Source organism: Buteo buteo, chromosome 26 (genome assembly GCF_964188355.1).
Source record: "Buteo buteo chromosome 26, bButBut1.hap1.1, whole genome shotgun sequence".
Classification (NCBI taxonomy): Eukaryota; Metazoa; Chordata; class Aves; order Accipitriformes; family Accipitridae; genus Buteo; species Buteo buteo.
In genome coordinates this window covers 17,118,964-17,132,137 of record NC_134196.1, presented here as the reverse complement: position 1 = coordinate 17,132,137, position 13,174 = coordinate 17,118,964, and the positions used below count along the sequence as shown (strand labels likewise).

At 39.4% G+C, this 13,174-nt stretch overlaps 1 protein-coding gene across 2 annotated transcripts in view; it reads left to right on the top strand.

The window, feature by feature from the left end:
- SRGAP1 (SLIT-ROBO Rho GTPase activating protein 1) overlaps nucleotides 1-13,174 on the top strand; it is a 155,670-nt gene that overhangs the window by 113,057 nt on the left and 29,439 nt on the right. The window contains exons 9-14 of one of the 2 annotated variants that reach the window (XM_075057739.1): nucleotides 1,015-1,212; nucleotides 1,331-1,415; nucleotides 5,780-5,807; nucleotides 9,064-9,097; nucleotides 12,244-12,304; nucleotides 12,467-12,544. In XM_075057739.1, coding sequence (XP_074913840.1) covers nucleotides 1,015-1,212; nucleotides 1,331-1,415; nucleotides 5,780-5,807; nucleotides 9,064-9,097; nucleotides 12,244-12,304; nucleotides 12,467-12,544 — 484 coding nt within the window. Of the gene's footprint in view, nucleotides 1-1,014; nucleotides 1,213-1,330; nucleotides 1,416-5,779; nucleotides 5,808-8,435; nucleotides 8,539-9,063; nucleotides 9,098-12,243; nucleotides 12,305-12,466; nucleotides 12,545-13,174 lie in introns of both variants that reach the window. The other variant, XM_075057738.1, reaches the window with a different exon arrangement.

Here is a 13,174-nt window from a genome sequence, read left to right as displayed (position 1 = left end):
TTTTGTGATAAGTTTTCAGGATTCCAGTTTTTCTTACTCTATGTTATGTACTGAGTGCTTAGAACAAAGTATTAATGTCCATGAGACATGTACAGTTATCTTTAAAAAATCCCACTTGACTTCAAGGTAACAAAGACAAAAGGAAGGAGAAAGATTATTTCTTTCAGTAAAGTGAAGTGCAAGGTCATAGAGCGAGAAATCTTTTGGCAGGCACAAAAAGCATGTTTGCCTACACTGGAGATGTGTGTAGCGGTGTGCGTGATTCAGTTAAGTTGACTCTGCTAGAGACTCTTCCGAAGCAGAACTGGGAGGTAAATCACATCCTTGTGAATCCTGCCAGTTACTTTATGGCATTGCGGAAACACTGCATCCCCTGTTCCACGGCCGCTGTGCCCTGGTTTCTACTATATGCTCTCCCTAGCTCATAGGAAGTGCTGTGAGGCTGGTGTAAATTGTTCTTTCTCCAACCCCCTCCTCCAGCTGTGTATTCCACTTCTGCAGTCTAAACATCACTGTGCTCCTCACCGCAGCACTCTGCAGAATGGTGTCACAGATTTTTATCTTGGAAGAACATGTTGTTCTGGCAGCCAGATCCATGGATGTACGCATTTGATCTAACATGTTGACCACACGTGGGAGAGTTGACCCTTCAGAGCACTGGATCATCTATCTCTATTGCCTGTTGTCCCACATTAGGAGCCATAACCAAATCATGTCACATTTTAATTCTAATTTCAGGAAACAAATGCTTGAGAATGCTATCCAGTCAACACATGAGTACATCCATGTTTGTGGATTGTACCATGGTAAAGCAGAGAACTAGTCAGGAAACCTAATCGTGTCATTCTTCTGTTACATAGATATTTATTACAGTACATCTAATTTTTCACGTTCACACACCAGTTTGTTTGGGGGAGCATGCCATAGAATTATTTTGAGTAATCGGCTTCCCTTTTAAGCTGTTCTGGTATGTATTTATCTTCCCATTTGGTAAATTGTGCTTTTTAACACCAGGTTAAGAAAACAACGGAGGCTACGCTGCAGACAATACAAGATATGGTCACCATTGAAGACTACGATGTGTCAGAATGTTTCCAGCACAGTCGCTCAACAGAGTCTGTGAAATCAACAGTCTCTGAGACATACCTGAGTAAGCCTAGCATTGCAAAAAGAAGAGCTAACCAGCAGGAAACAGAGCAATTCTATTTCATGGTATGTTGGTTGCTTCCTCATTCATGTGATACAGACCAAACACCTGAAGTAAACATTATGCAGAAGTTCCTGGAATTTATGTGTCATAACAGTAATAGATTGATCTGCATCTCTACAGAAGTTCAGAGAATATCTGGAAGGTAGTAATCTCATCACAAAACTTCAAGCAAAACATGACTTGCTGCAGAGGACACTTGGAGAAGGTAAATGTCACACAATAAACTGAAATGTGGTTCCAGACTATACAATGAACCCACTGAAATGCCAAAAGTATGCAGGAAAAAAAACCCACAAAACTTAAAGCTTAATTGTCCAGTAAGCATAGATTTGAGTTTTACCAGTCATAGTTTTGGTGCAGTGGTAAGAGTACGCACTATAAATGGATTTTGTTTCTTCAACAGATATTTATTTCCACTACACAGATATTTAGACAAGTGACTATATTTGGAAATGGAACTGTTGAATGAAAAATCTCATGTCTGATAGGAGAGCTGACACAGTGCAGGATGATTTAAGAGCTCTGACAAATGTACTGTTTCTACTTCCTAACGATTTCTGTTGACTTGAGGTTTCTTTAAGAGTTGTGGGAGAGTGATATTTTTTTAAACATGCAAAATTATCCAGGATGCATCTCTTACCATGGACTCACTAGTGCAATATTTCTGACACATGGACATGAACAACCTTCTTGCAGCCTAAAAACTCAATGGAGCATTTATGAAACCTAAAAGGTGAAATCCAGACCTCACTAATGTCAGTAGTGAGACTCTTATAGACTTAATTTAATGTTGGGTTTCTACAAAGTATTTGTGTATTGTCAACTGGAATGAATGAAAACTTAATGAATAGCTCTATACATGTTGATCATCATTATTGCATATAAAATTATTGCATTAAAAAAAATTATTGTACTACAAATTATGATAGCGGAAAATTATCCATTGTCCTGAACACTCTCCACAATTTTTAAAAATGTACCTTAAAATATAAACCAAGTCAGCAGCTATCCATGATCAAATGAAATAGAGCTGAATTAGGGCAGTAATGAATCAGGCACTATGCACAGCTCCAGCTCACCTCTTACCAGCCCTCCCAACAGGCATTTCCTCATGGATCAAAGGGAAAAGGAGAATCACACTGCAAGCCTTGAGGACTAGCCACACAGAGTGTTACAGACTTGAGAGGAAGTGAATTACACCACAGAGAGTAAAAATCCTGTCCTGAAGTTTAAAGACTATAATTCAAAGTTCAGACTCAAGAAAGGAAACTTGTTCTCTAAAGAGTGTCTCTAAAGGATGTGTCAATTTATTTTCTTTTTACTGCCAAAAATCTGTTGTTAATCAGATCTCTTCTTGCTTTTAATACAAAAGCCCAGCTCCACAAATCCAGCTGTGGAGGTGCCTAAAGAGCTATTAACATTTCAGTGGCTATGACCCAAACAAAACCCCTGTCCAGGGAGTGACTGAGGTTGGGGGTAGGAAATACACAGCATTTTCTTGCAAGGATGGACTGTAGAAGATGGTAGCTGTTTTTAGACAACTAACTACATTATGTTCTTTCTTATGACAGTTTTCATTTAATAGGATTTTTTTTTTTAATGTGTGTATTGAGCAGTTTATTCACACAAAACAATGTGCAGCTGATGTTAGTCAAAAAAGAGGAACATTTTCCTCCAAAGGCTCACAAAAAATGTATTTGTTAAAAATTGAATGTTTGTTATTTGGAAGCCCAGTAAAATGCATGATCATTTACTGAAAGGAGAAAGATAAAAGGCAACAGGTTCTGTTGCCTAATGCATGTTGGAAAAAAATAAAGAAGTGTATGAAAGGAAATCCAAAGAAAAACTTCTCAGCAGGGTGACCTAAGTGACAAATTGCCATCAGGCTCTGGGCTGTTCTGCCATGCTCAGGCATGCTTGGACTGTTCTGTTTGAAGAGTTCCCTTCAACCCACCAGCTGTAACCCCACGTAGTTAATCTGTGTTGCCCACAGTGGTTTTGCACATAGTTGTTGCATCATCATAGCATAGCACATACAAATAGTACCTCAAATGTATACATCCGCATTCAAAGCCGATACTTGAAGAAAAAGCCATCATTCATACAGGTTAAAAAGTTCAAGTACCACCTTCTATTGAGGCATGTCCTGCATTACAGTGCACACGCCTGGGAAGGACATGGATTCTGTACAAATGGAGATAGTTGAAAGGGTAGAATTACAGTGGAATTAGGAACATTATTGCTGTACCTAGTATAGAAATGAATCTGTAGGAAGTGAACTGCTCCCCTGCTCCACTCAAACTGCCTTTGCTGGAAACTTTCATGTCAGCAAGTCAGCAAACAAATAAAACAGGGTGGTGTGTTATTAAGTAATGCGGAAGAGAATGCAGGGAGAGGGAGAGGGTTGTCTGAACTGCAAGTTTTGCTTTGGCACCCTCTCTTGCTTTTATTCAAACCTGTACAGTGTAAGTATGTAGGCTGAATAAATCCAGATTCCAGTCTGGTGTCCACAACATTGACAGCATTTGGCTTCTATTCCAGTTCATCACCTGCCTACTACAGTCTGTTGCTGTTTATGGACACAGCAGATACGTATTCATGATCTGCACAAGCGAGATAGATGAAGTGCTCTGTGCTGAGTCTGCATCTACAAATTTGGAAAACTAAATGAGAAATACTCAAATTAAATTGATACTAAACTTAGGAAGCACACTGATACTTATATTAATTCTGACCCAAGGCTCATCTATTGAATGAACAAAGGAACAAAGCAAAGGGAAATGCAAGAAAGAGAATAAGCAGTTGTAAAAGAAATGGTCCCTGTGTCCCAGATAGTTTTTGCCCTAATCTGTTAAATATCAGAGATGTGTTTAAAATCCCCCAGACTCGGGATTTGTAACATCTTTTGTTTTATTAGCATTAATTATTGGGATTCTTAGTCTCAATGAACTTCCCTTGGTAACATGAGTGGGGAGAAGTCCTTGGTCTACCCTTTTTCTGTCACAGATTACTTTACATACTCTTCTTTCATCCCTCTTTTTCACCTCTCTAAAATAGATGCCAACAATCTTTACATGTCTTATTAATGCCAGAGATTTTTCCCGGAGCTTATTTTTTGTGCCACCTTCTGTGGATCCCCACTCTTCTGGTACTGCAAAATATATGTTCAGATTAGGGATTTCAGTACTGTGCAGTATTTCAGGTGCACCTGGACATTGCCACACAATATTATGTTTAGCATATCACTGTTCTGCATTCTTTCTGCAGTCTGACAAGCTTTTTTGGTGTCACTTCCAAATTGAGCGGTGTACTTAGACCTAGCCTGAGTGATTTTCAGAGTCGGAGTCAGTATAATTATCTATAGTTCCATTAGCTGCATAGGTGTTTAATTATTGCTTCCCTAATATCTTGCTTGAACCTGTTAATACTGAATTTCATTTGCCATTGTATGTCTTGTTCCTTAACATGGTTAAACCCCTCTGAAGAGCTTCACAGTTTTGTCAGGACTTGATACAAAAATATTTCAGTCATCTGCACAGTATTCTGCCTCCTTAGCTGCTGTGATCTCTCCAAGACATTAATAAATGTATTATGTATTACATAAATGGTCCTGATGGGCAGGCTTGAGTAAATGACTGTTACACTTTTGTCGTGATGAAAAACGACCATTTAATTCCACTCAGTTTCCCTTTTCTTCATTAGTTTTTGATCAATGAGAATATTTTGCCACTCAATCCATGGCTGTTTAGTTGCTTTAGTTGCCTCTTGTGAAGAAACTTATCAGGGGCCTTTCAAAGTCTAAGTAAATTAATTCAACTGATTCTCCTTTATACAGTATTTTACTGACATGTTCAAAGAATTCCAATAAATTAATAAGGCACAATTTTCCTTTGGGAAAACTAGGCTGATTGGAACTTATCATACCATGACCTTCCTACTGTTTCATTATTTTGCTTTTCATTATCATGAGTTGACACGATGCACGTGCCTAACTTACTGGTCTGTTGTTCTGCAAAGGTTACGGGAATATGGTATTTGCCTCTTTACAATTCTCTGCAGTTCTCTGTGGTGTTTCCCAGTGGTAGCATTGTATTTATTTCCTGCAATATACAGACAAAAGAGAGGAAGGAGTCTTTCAATAGCAAGCCATTGGTGTCTAGAGCTCTGCATTTTCAGCACTGAACAGGTTTAGGCACAAGGCACAAGGGGAGATGGAATCTAATCTAGGCACAGCTCTATTTCTATACTGATTTAGCCACTAAAACACATGAGCACGAAAAATAGACATCGTTTGGAGTTTTACTGCAAATTATTTACAGTATCAAGTGACTCCTTAATCTGTGGGCAGGCTTCTTAAAAGTTGTTCCATAACATGGGTTGTGTTTGTATTTTAAATGTAATTGTGGAGATGGTAGATAACTACACTGCCCTGTTTGTTGTAGAATTGTATGTCTTTTGCTGGTAACATGAAAGTTAGGATTAAAAGTAATTTGCCAAGCATTATTTAGATACAAAAAAATCTACCTAGAACCTACAAATGATTGTTTCCTGTCTATTGAACTTTTCTAGGTCACAGGGCTGAGTACATGACAACAAGGTAAGATATTTTTATTTTACTTGATATAGAGTTACAAATGTGATAAAATCTTAGAAACTACAAATTTTAGAATAAGTTTGTAAGGGTATATAACGTTGTTGTAGCTGTTGTTACATAAATTGTGTACAGGCCCTGTGTGTTTTAATATTCAGCATTTCCGTTTCTGCATGCTGATGGGTAAAGGACCAGACTGTCATCTTCCTCATTCTTGTGAGCTGCTTAGGCCAGTGTCAAGGGTGGGACAAGCTGGGAGATCCTTAAAAGTATTTGTGCATCAGACATCAAATCTGGATACTGCGGGGGGCTTTTTGGTGCTAGAAAATAATTTTTTTTCAGTTGCTAGAGACACCTCACCTCTCATAGTTTGTAATTCACTTGGTCAGGATACATAGTTATATACACAGAGTATATATTTTATATTCTATATGGAGAGAGTGTAGAGAGAGAAAGAGAGAGAGAGTATATATAAGTTATGTACATAGCACCTGATACAGAGCTGAATTTAGGGCATAGGCTGCATCTTTGGTAACCTCGTTGGGGACAGGAATACCTGCCTCACCCAGCATCCATGTGTTTGATACTCAAATGTGTCTATATATTCACAGAAGAAAAGGGATATAGTGTTAGATCTCCCTGTTTTGTGCAGCACATACTTACTCAGTTGTGTAATGCTACACCTGCAATGCTGCCTCCAGACATAAACACATACAGTGCTGCAGACCCCAGGGTATCCGGCTGTGGGCGGCAATGGCAACTCTTTGAATTTGCAGCTGCCAGTTGTGTCTGTCACTGCAAAGGGCCACTTCCCATCCTGGTGACAGCCGGAACATACAGGCCAGCTTTCCGGGTCTCACTATTCGCTTCCCTTTCCATGCAATACATCCTTGCTCAATGCCTTCTCTTACTCCTTTTTGCTTCCTGGACAGTAATGGCCTCGCCACCACCCCTCATCTTTGAATTAAAAAAAAAAAAAAAGTCTTGCCCTCCCAGCTAAGAAGTTTGGATCCAGCTCTGGCTCTGCCTTTGCTGGACCACTTGGTTCTATATAATTTCTTCTGCCTGGCCCCTGTATTCCTGGGGACTTCTCTACAGACTTCAGACCAGCCTTTCTCCCACCACTCCATCATCCATTTTAGCTCTCTAAAGTTAGACTTAATTCACTTTCTTTCCTTACACCACGCCCATTGAAAAGCAGTATCAAGTCAGGGTGTTCTTCCCAACTGCTGACACTAATTTTGAGACCTGTGCCTTTAACTCTGCCCCCAGATGCTACCAGGAATGCATGGAAGTCAGCAAGCTTATGTCTAATGAGAAAAATGTTCTTTCTTGACTCCAAAGCAGGTGACTCATCAGGCTCACATCATCCTAAATTCCCTGCTGTGTAAGCAGCTGAAAGAAGGTGTCGGATTTAGACAATAATTTTACCTTAGTAAAGTGGGGGAGCAGCTTGAAGCCATCTTACCTCCTATTTTCTCGCAGCTGGACACTTAGAGAAAGAAACTCTGAGCGAGCAGGACCTGCCTGTCCGTTCTGCAGCACCAGTTCCCCAGCTCCGGCTGGGACCTGCCTGTTGCCCTAAGGTTCAGTTAAGTTTCCAGGCTGTAAGACATACAAATGGAAATGTTCTTCAAGGTCAACGTTAAATTGTAGAAGGGAAGAGGATATCTTTAAAGATGAGTTTAAAATAGCAGGTAGTACCCAAACAGACCAAAGTCCCACCACTTAATATTCTATGCATTATTGTTCCTCATTGTTCTCCTCAAAACATTTCATTTTTTACTAATTACTGAAAAACCTATAGAAACATTGGACTGCTGGTGCAGGGGAACTAGGGAAGCTGTTGGCATGTAGCGTGCCCTGACATTCACAAAATAAATTGTGACCTAGAGAACAACATTTATTTCCTATAATCTCTTTCAGTTGTAGTCATCATGTGTGTAACACACTAGGTGAACATTTTGCAGACCAAAGTTTTGTGTGTTCTTCCTTTTCTTTTTTCGTGTTTTGCTGCTTTTGTTTATTTGTTTCAAGTTGATTATATTCTTTTAATTCCTTTAGCTAATTTGCAAGCTATTTCTTTTCTCGTGTGAAGTTGTTGATGGTTGGATGTGGAAGGCTAAAGCTGTGTAACCTTCCTGGCTCTAGTTGAAAATGCAGATGGTTTGGTTTTGAAGCATCTTAGGAGTGTGCTGAGCAGCTTTAATTTGCATTTGAAGCTTCTCCAGCATGAAGGAACTTTTCTGCTTGATAAAAGGTGCTTCGGGTGGCCTGTGTTCTGCCATGGCTGGCAGGATGAATTCCAGTGGTTGCTGCACATTTCATGCATGACCGCAACAAAAAAGGCCATTCCGATTGTGCCGTGTTTGGAATAAATGTATATGGTAAAACTGCAAAGCAGCGATTCATAAAGAATGTCAATATTTATCCATAAGCAATGTGTTTTTAATGGGGGAGTTCTCCACTCTTCAATCACTGTTACACTTAAATTTGATGGAAAGTCTTTATTTGATAAATGTGTTTATTTCTCCCTTTACAATGTTCTGTTGTTTTGCCATGAGCTTACAGACATTTCATTTTATTGTGTGACTTAATTCTACCTTGCTCAGTAATCATATTCCCTTCCCTTAGGCCTCCAAATCTTCCCCCTAAGCCCCAGAAACACAGGAAGCCCAGACCCCGATCACAGTATAGTGCTAAGTTGTTTAATGGTGATTTGGAGTCATTCATCAAGGTACTGGCACCAGCCACCCCAGTGGCTGATCTCAACACTTCTTACTATAATGGTCACCACCTCACGTGAGCTGAGGCAGATCATTATGTTTAAGTCTGTCCTGGGGCTCTTTTCTTTCCCGGTTGATCAATATAATACTTCCTGAAGTCAGAGGGAAAGAGAGGGATTGATTTCTCACATTAGCCTCCCTACGATTTCATTAATCAAGTAGGGATTAATCAAGTTAATCAAGTATCGGCAGCCTGGTTTTATTAGGAAACTTAGCATCGTGTAGAAGATAGGATGTAGTGGTGCATCCCAGGACTTAGCACAATTTCCTGCTTGCCGTTTTCATTACATTCAGTATTCAAAGCCTGTGGAGAAGCAGTATTACCCTGGGTTTGATATCCAGCCTTTGATTTCCTATGACTTTAGGAATTTATTATATTGTGTGAAATTGTGATCACCGCTATTCTGGGTCTTGTATCTTTGCTGTATTTACTATCTTCTTCTTTCTCATACTTTTATTTCTAATAATGCTTCTAGCCGAGGCCGAAGGAACTCTCACACGAGACATCAGGTATAGTTCTGGTAACAAGAGAACCACCTCTGCCTCGCTCTCGGGTTGCATTCATGCCTGGCTCAAAATTAGTTCTTTCAAAGACCTGGAGGGAGAAGTTTGCATTAAGAAATGAGCGTACAAGTACAGCAGGCAAAACTGAACCAGAGCACAACTCTGGAGTGATTGTAGTCTTAAATGGTGGATATTTCCTTATTCATTAACAAGCACCTGCCCATCACAGTCAATTAGTGCCTCTGGACACTAGCTGACAGAGCTAAGTGAAAGAAATCTTCAAAAAATATGTAACAATACATTTATAAATGCAGTGAATTAAATTCCTGACTGCAAGATCTGTGAACCAGGTTTGAACGTTACAGGGATTATTTTTTTTCTTCCTGTGCAACGTAGCTAGCGGCAGATATTTTGCAGAACAAATTCTGTGCTCAGTGGCACCGTACCAGTTTAGCTGTCTTTGAATCAAGCTTTCAGCCACCCCCAGTACAACTATAGAGAAAACTGTTATTATTATGCAGGCAGTGCTGTGAGGTGCAAAGACTTTCAGGAAATCATCACATGATGCAAGAGATGAATATCGTGAACAGTTTCTTGCTCAAGGATGAAAGTAAGCAAAGAAGCAGAAACTCCCACAACAAAAAGCCCCTGGATTAGAGAAGCACAGAGCACATCAGGAGAAATGGTACCCTGTCATTTTCCCTCACAGAGAAGAGGGTTATGCTGCATGGCAGTGTGGGTGACAGGGCTTACTTACAAATGGAGAGCCCTACATAGTCTTTCAAAAGGAAGGAGGAAAAGAAAGCTGGTAGCCTTATCACAGATTTGCCAGTGGGGGAGCTAACCTGGGAAAGCGTCCCTGCCCAAAGACCATGTCATTCTTGATAGGGATGAGTCATTTTGACAGGCACAAAAGGATTACAGCTAGTGAAATACAGTATCGCACCAAATTGCTTTTTGTTACATTTTTGCGTCATAAGAAATGGTAATTATTCCCAAACACATTCACTGACTACACACATCAGATTAAATTCACAGCAGCGATAGGGTCACTGTTCTTGACATTTCACCAACACAGATTGTTACTTCAAATTATTTTCCTGTCATTAGATCCAAAATCCAAAGCTGTTAGTTTAGATTATTTCATGGACTTACTTAACTACAAAGTTGTGCATGGTTCTGAATAGATTCTCCAAAACCACGTATGAAAGTAATTTATTTTTTTTGTAATTTCTTACTGCAAACACTATCTTTTCCAAGGCTTTACATTCTTTGCATGAACCAGTGTACTAACAGGAGTTATGGGTGCATGTTGTGCATGTTTTCTAATACTCTACTTTTTTGGAGAGCCAGGCTGCTCAGTGTTGGCAAAGATGACAGTATTCCTGGGTTTAGCAACTGAACTGTTCCATGGAGGGGGGGGGGTATTCAGCTGTTACTGAATCATGAACACGACTCAAACAGAAAATGCTCATCCAGACATTACTGGTTCTTGGCTAGCCAGTCTTTGCTAGGTTTTAAATTAAAAGACAAACAAGCCACATTTTAAATAGCATAATTAGCAGTACAGTCTTTTGTAAGCCCCACTAAAACAACATGGAGTACACAGAAGATCAGGTGTTAGGTTATCTCAGGAAGTGCATTGTTTCATTGCTTCACTGTGTGTTATTTTTTGAACGTTTTTTAGTAGTTGGTTTTTCTTCTACTTGGGCTTAATTCATGAACTTCCCATTAGTGTAACTTAGCATGAAAATGAAGGACTAGTTAGTAAGAGGAGATGTGTATTCTGAGTTACAGGGTGCTTTTGAATTCATGGCTTCGTAATACAGACTGGTTTTGTATCAAACTTTCAGATGAATTAGTCAATTCTCTGAGAGCTTACATATTTGAAATTCATTTGGGAAAAAAATTTACAGCTTCCAAGACAAGAATTTCAAAGGTACCTATTATTTATGAAACAGTAATTTTTCCGGCAGAAGCACCAACTTTTCTAAATAATTTTAAATCATATGATTCATGTCTTTAATAGATATTTGATGACTTGTAGTCATTAATGTCCTTGGGCTAAACCATCCATTTTTTAAATGCCAAAACACACAGACAAAGGACTGTGACGGTTCTTTTGGAAAATCAGCAGTTGAAAAGAAAAAGACAAATAACTCACTGAAAGTTAGTGTATAGTCATCTTCTCCCCATCCCATCACAAGCATTTTTTTCTCCTTTATTAAAACACTTGTACTTAACTGAAGATGTAGCTATAGACCTGCTGCCGTATCACGGCTGAGACCAGGAGCTTCGATTCCTGAGCTCTGCCAGCTGCAGGCGGGGAGGTGCAGGCTGTGACCTCCCTTTCCCAGTACCTTTCTGCCTACAGAAGAGGTGGCTGAACCCCATGCTCAGCTCAAAGCGGCTGCTGTTCACCACCCGGTGTATTACCAGCTAGTTAGAGCAGCCTGAAACAACGCGCCAGGCCATCATCTGCCCTGTGTGAGGACACGCACATCAGCAGAACACGCAGGAGTGCTCTCAGGTCAGAGGGGGACACCTTGTACCCCATGCAATGGCATTCTTCTCCAAGAACATTTCTGATAGTCCAGCAGGTCCAGAAAAAGCCTTGTCAACTGTTTGTGATCAACATTTTTACCAAAAGAAAAAGCATCTCGAGGAATTAGGTCCTGTGTGATTAGGTCCATGTAGGATTTTCTCCACCAGGAAAAGAAAGGTAAGTTAAATGGATGCAGAGGGATCATCTTCATCATGAATTATTATTCTTAATAATAAACTTTTTAAAAGGCAAATTCACTGCTTTAACTCATTTTGCTTCAAAAATCTAAAACACATGCATGAGCTTAGATGTCACATACAGTGTTAGCCGGATACAGAGGCAGAGGTAGAGAATGAAGTCTCTGAATTTCCCGATTTAATTATTTTAATGAAGAATTGTAATCCTTTCTCTTCACCTGTTCCTTTCCCTCCCTCCCTAAATGGGAAGAGAACTCTGTTAGAAATTATATTTTTTCTTATATGTTTTTTTGCCAGCACTGTATGTCCATCTGGATTGACCAAGAAAATGCATTTTCACATTCATTCCAGAGCAGGGAGGTTTCCTCTTTCCAATCTGCAGTTCACTCTTTCTGCTCTTGTTTTTCCAGGATTCAGGACAAGTCATTCCTCTCATAGTGGAAAGCTGTATCAGATTTATCAATTTATATGGTAAGCTCTGAAACATACTATGTAATTTCATTATTGCCCTGACTTTTTCGCATATCTTTTTCATAATGCATTTACCATCACAGCTTTGTTTTTAAAATAGAGATTAAAAGTATTTTAAAAACTAGATTAATTTCTCACCACTGTCTCCCATCTTTGCTGCAGGTCTTCAGCATCAGGGAATTTTCAGAGTATCTGGTTCCCAGGTGGAAGTCAATGATATTAAAAATTCATTTGAGAGAGGTAATTGCATTTTCATTTATTCGAGCACCTTAATATCTGACATTTTAAAATCTTCTAAATTCTAATTACTTTCTTGGCTGTTTAAGCAGTTTGTATGCACTTTGTGTACTGCACCTAAAACTTTGCACTGTCATATGCTTGAAGATGAAGTATAATGATGACATGTACATATTTTTCCTCTGTTATGTCCTAGGAGCTTGAGCCTGTTTTTCATTTTGTTTAGATGAGGCATATGACTCTTGAATCAATCGTAAACTTTAGTTTTTTGTTAATTATAAACTGCAGATAATAACTTGTCTATATTTTATTTTAAAGATCCTCAGAAAGGAAAGATTATGGTTTTTAATTAGGTTCAAGAGTCTACTTAACACAATTTGAGAACCCTGTTAATTGATCTTCTGGAATACGAGTGCTCAACTTTCTGGTCCCTCTGCCAAAGTGGCATCACGATCAGTGAGAATACGGGCTGTGAAAGGGTCGTTCCATTTTCAACCACTGTTTTCATGCCCAAAGGAAACTTCAGCCCCTGAGGAGGAATTATGGGAAAGATACCAGGAAGTGAAAACAGCTTTTTAAACATGAGGGGCTTGCAACACCCAGCCTAAGATTGCTCTACTAGGGGAGCAAGGA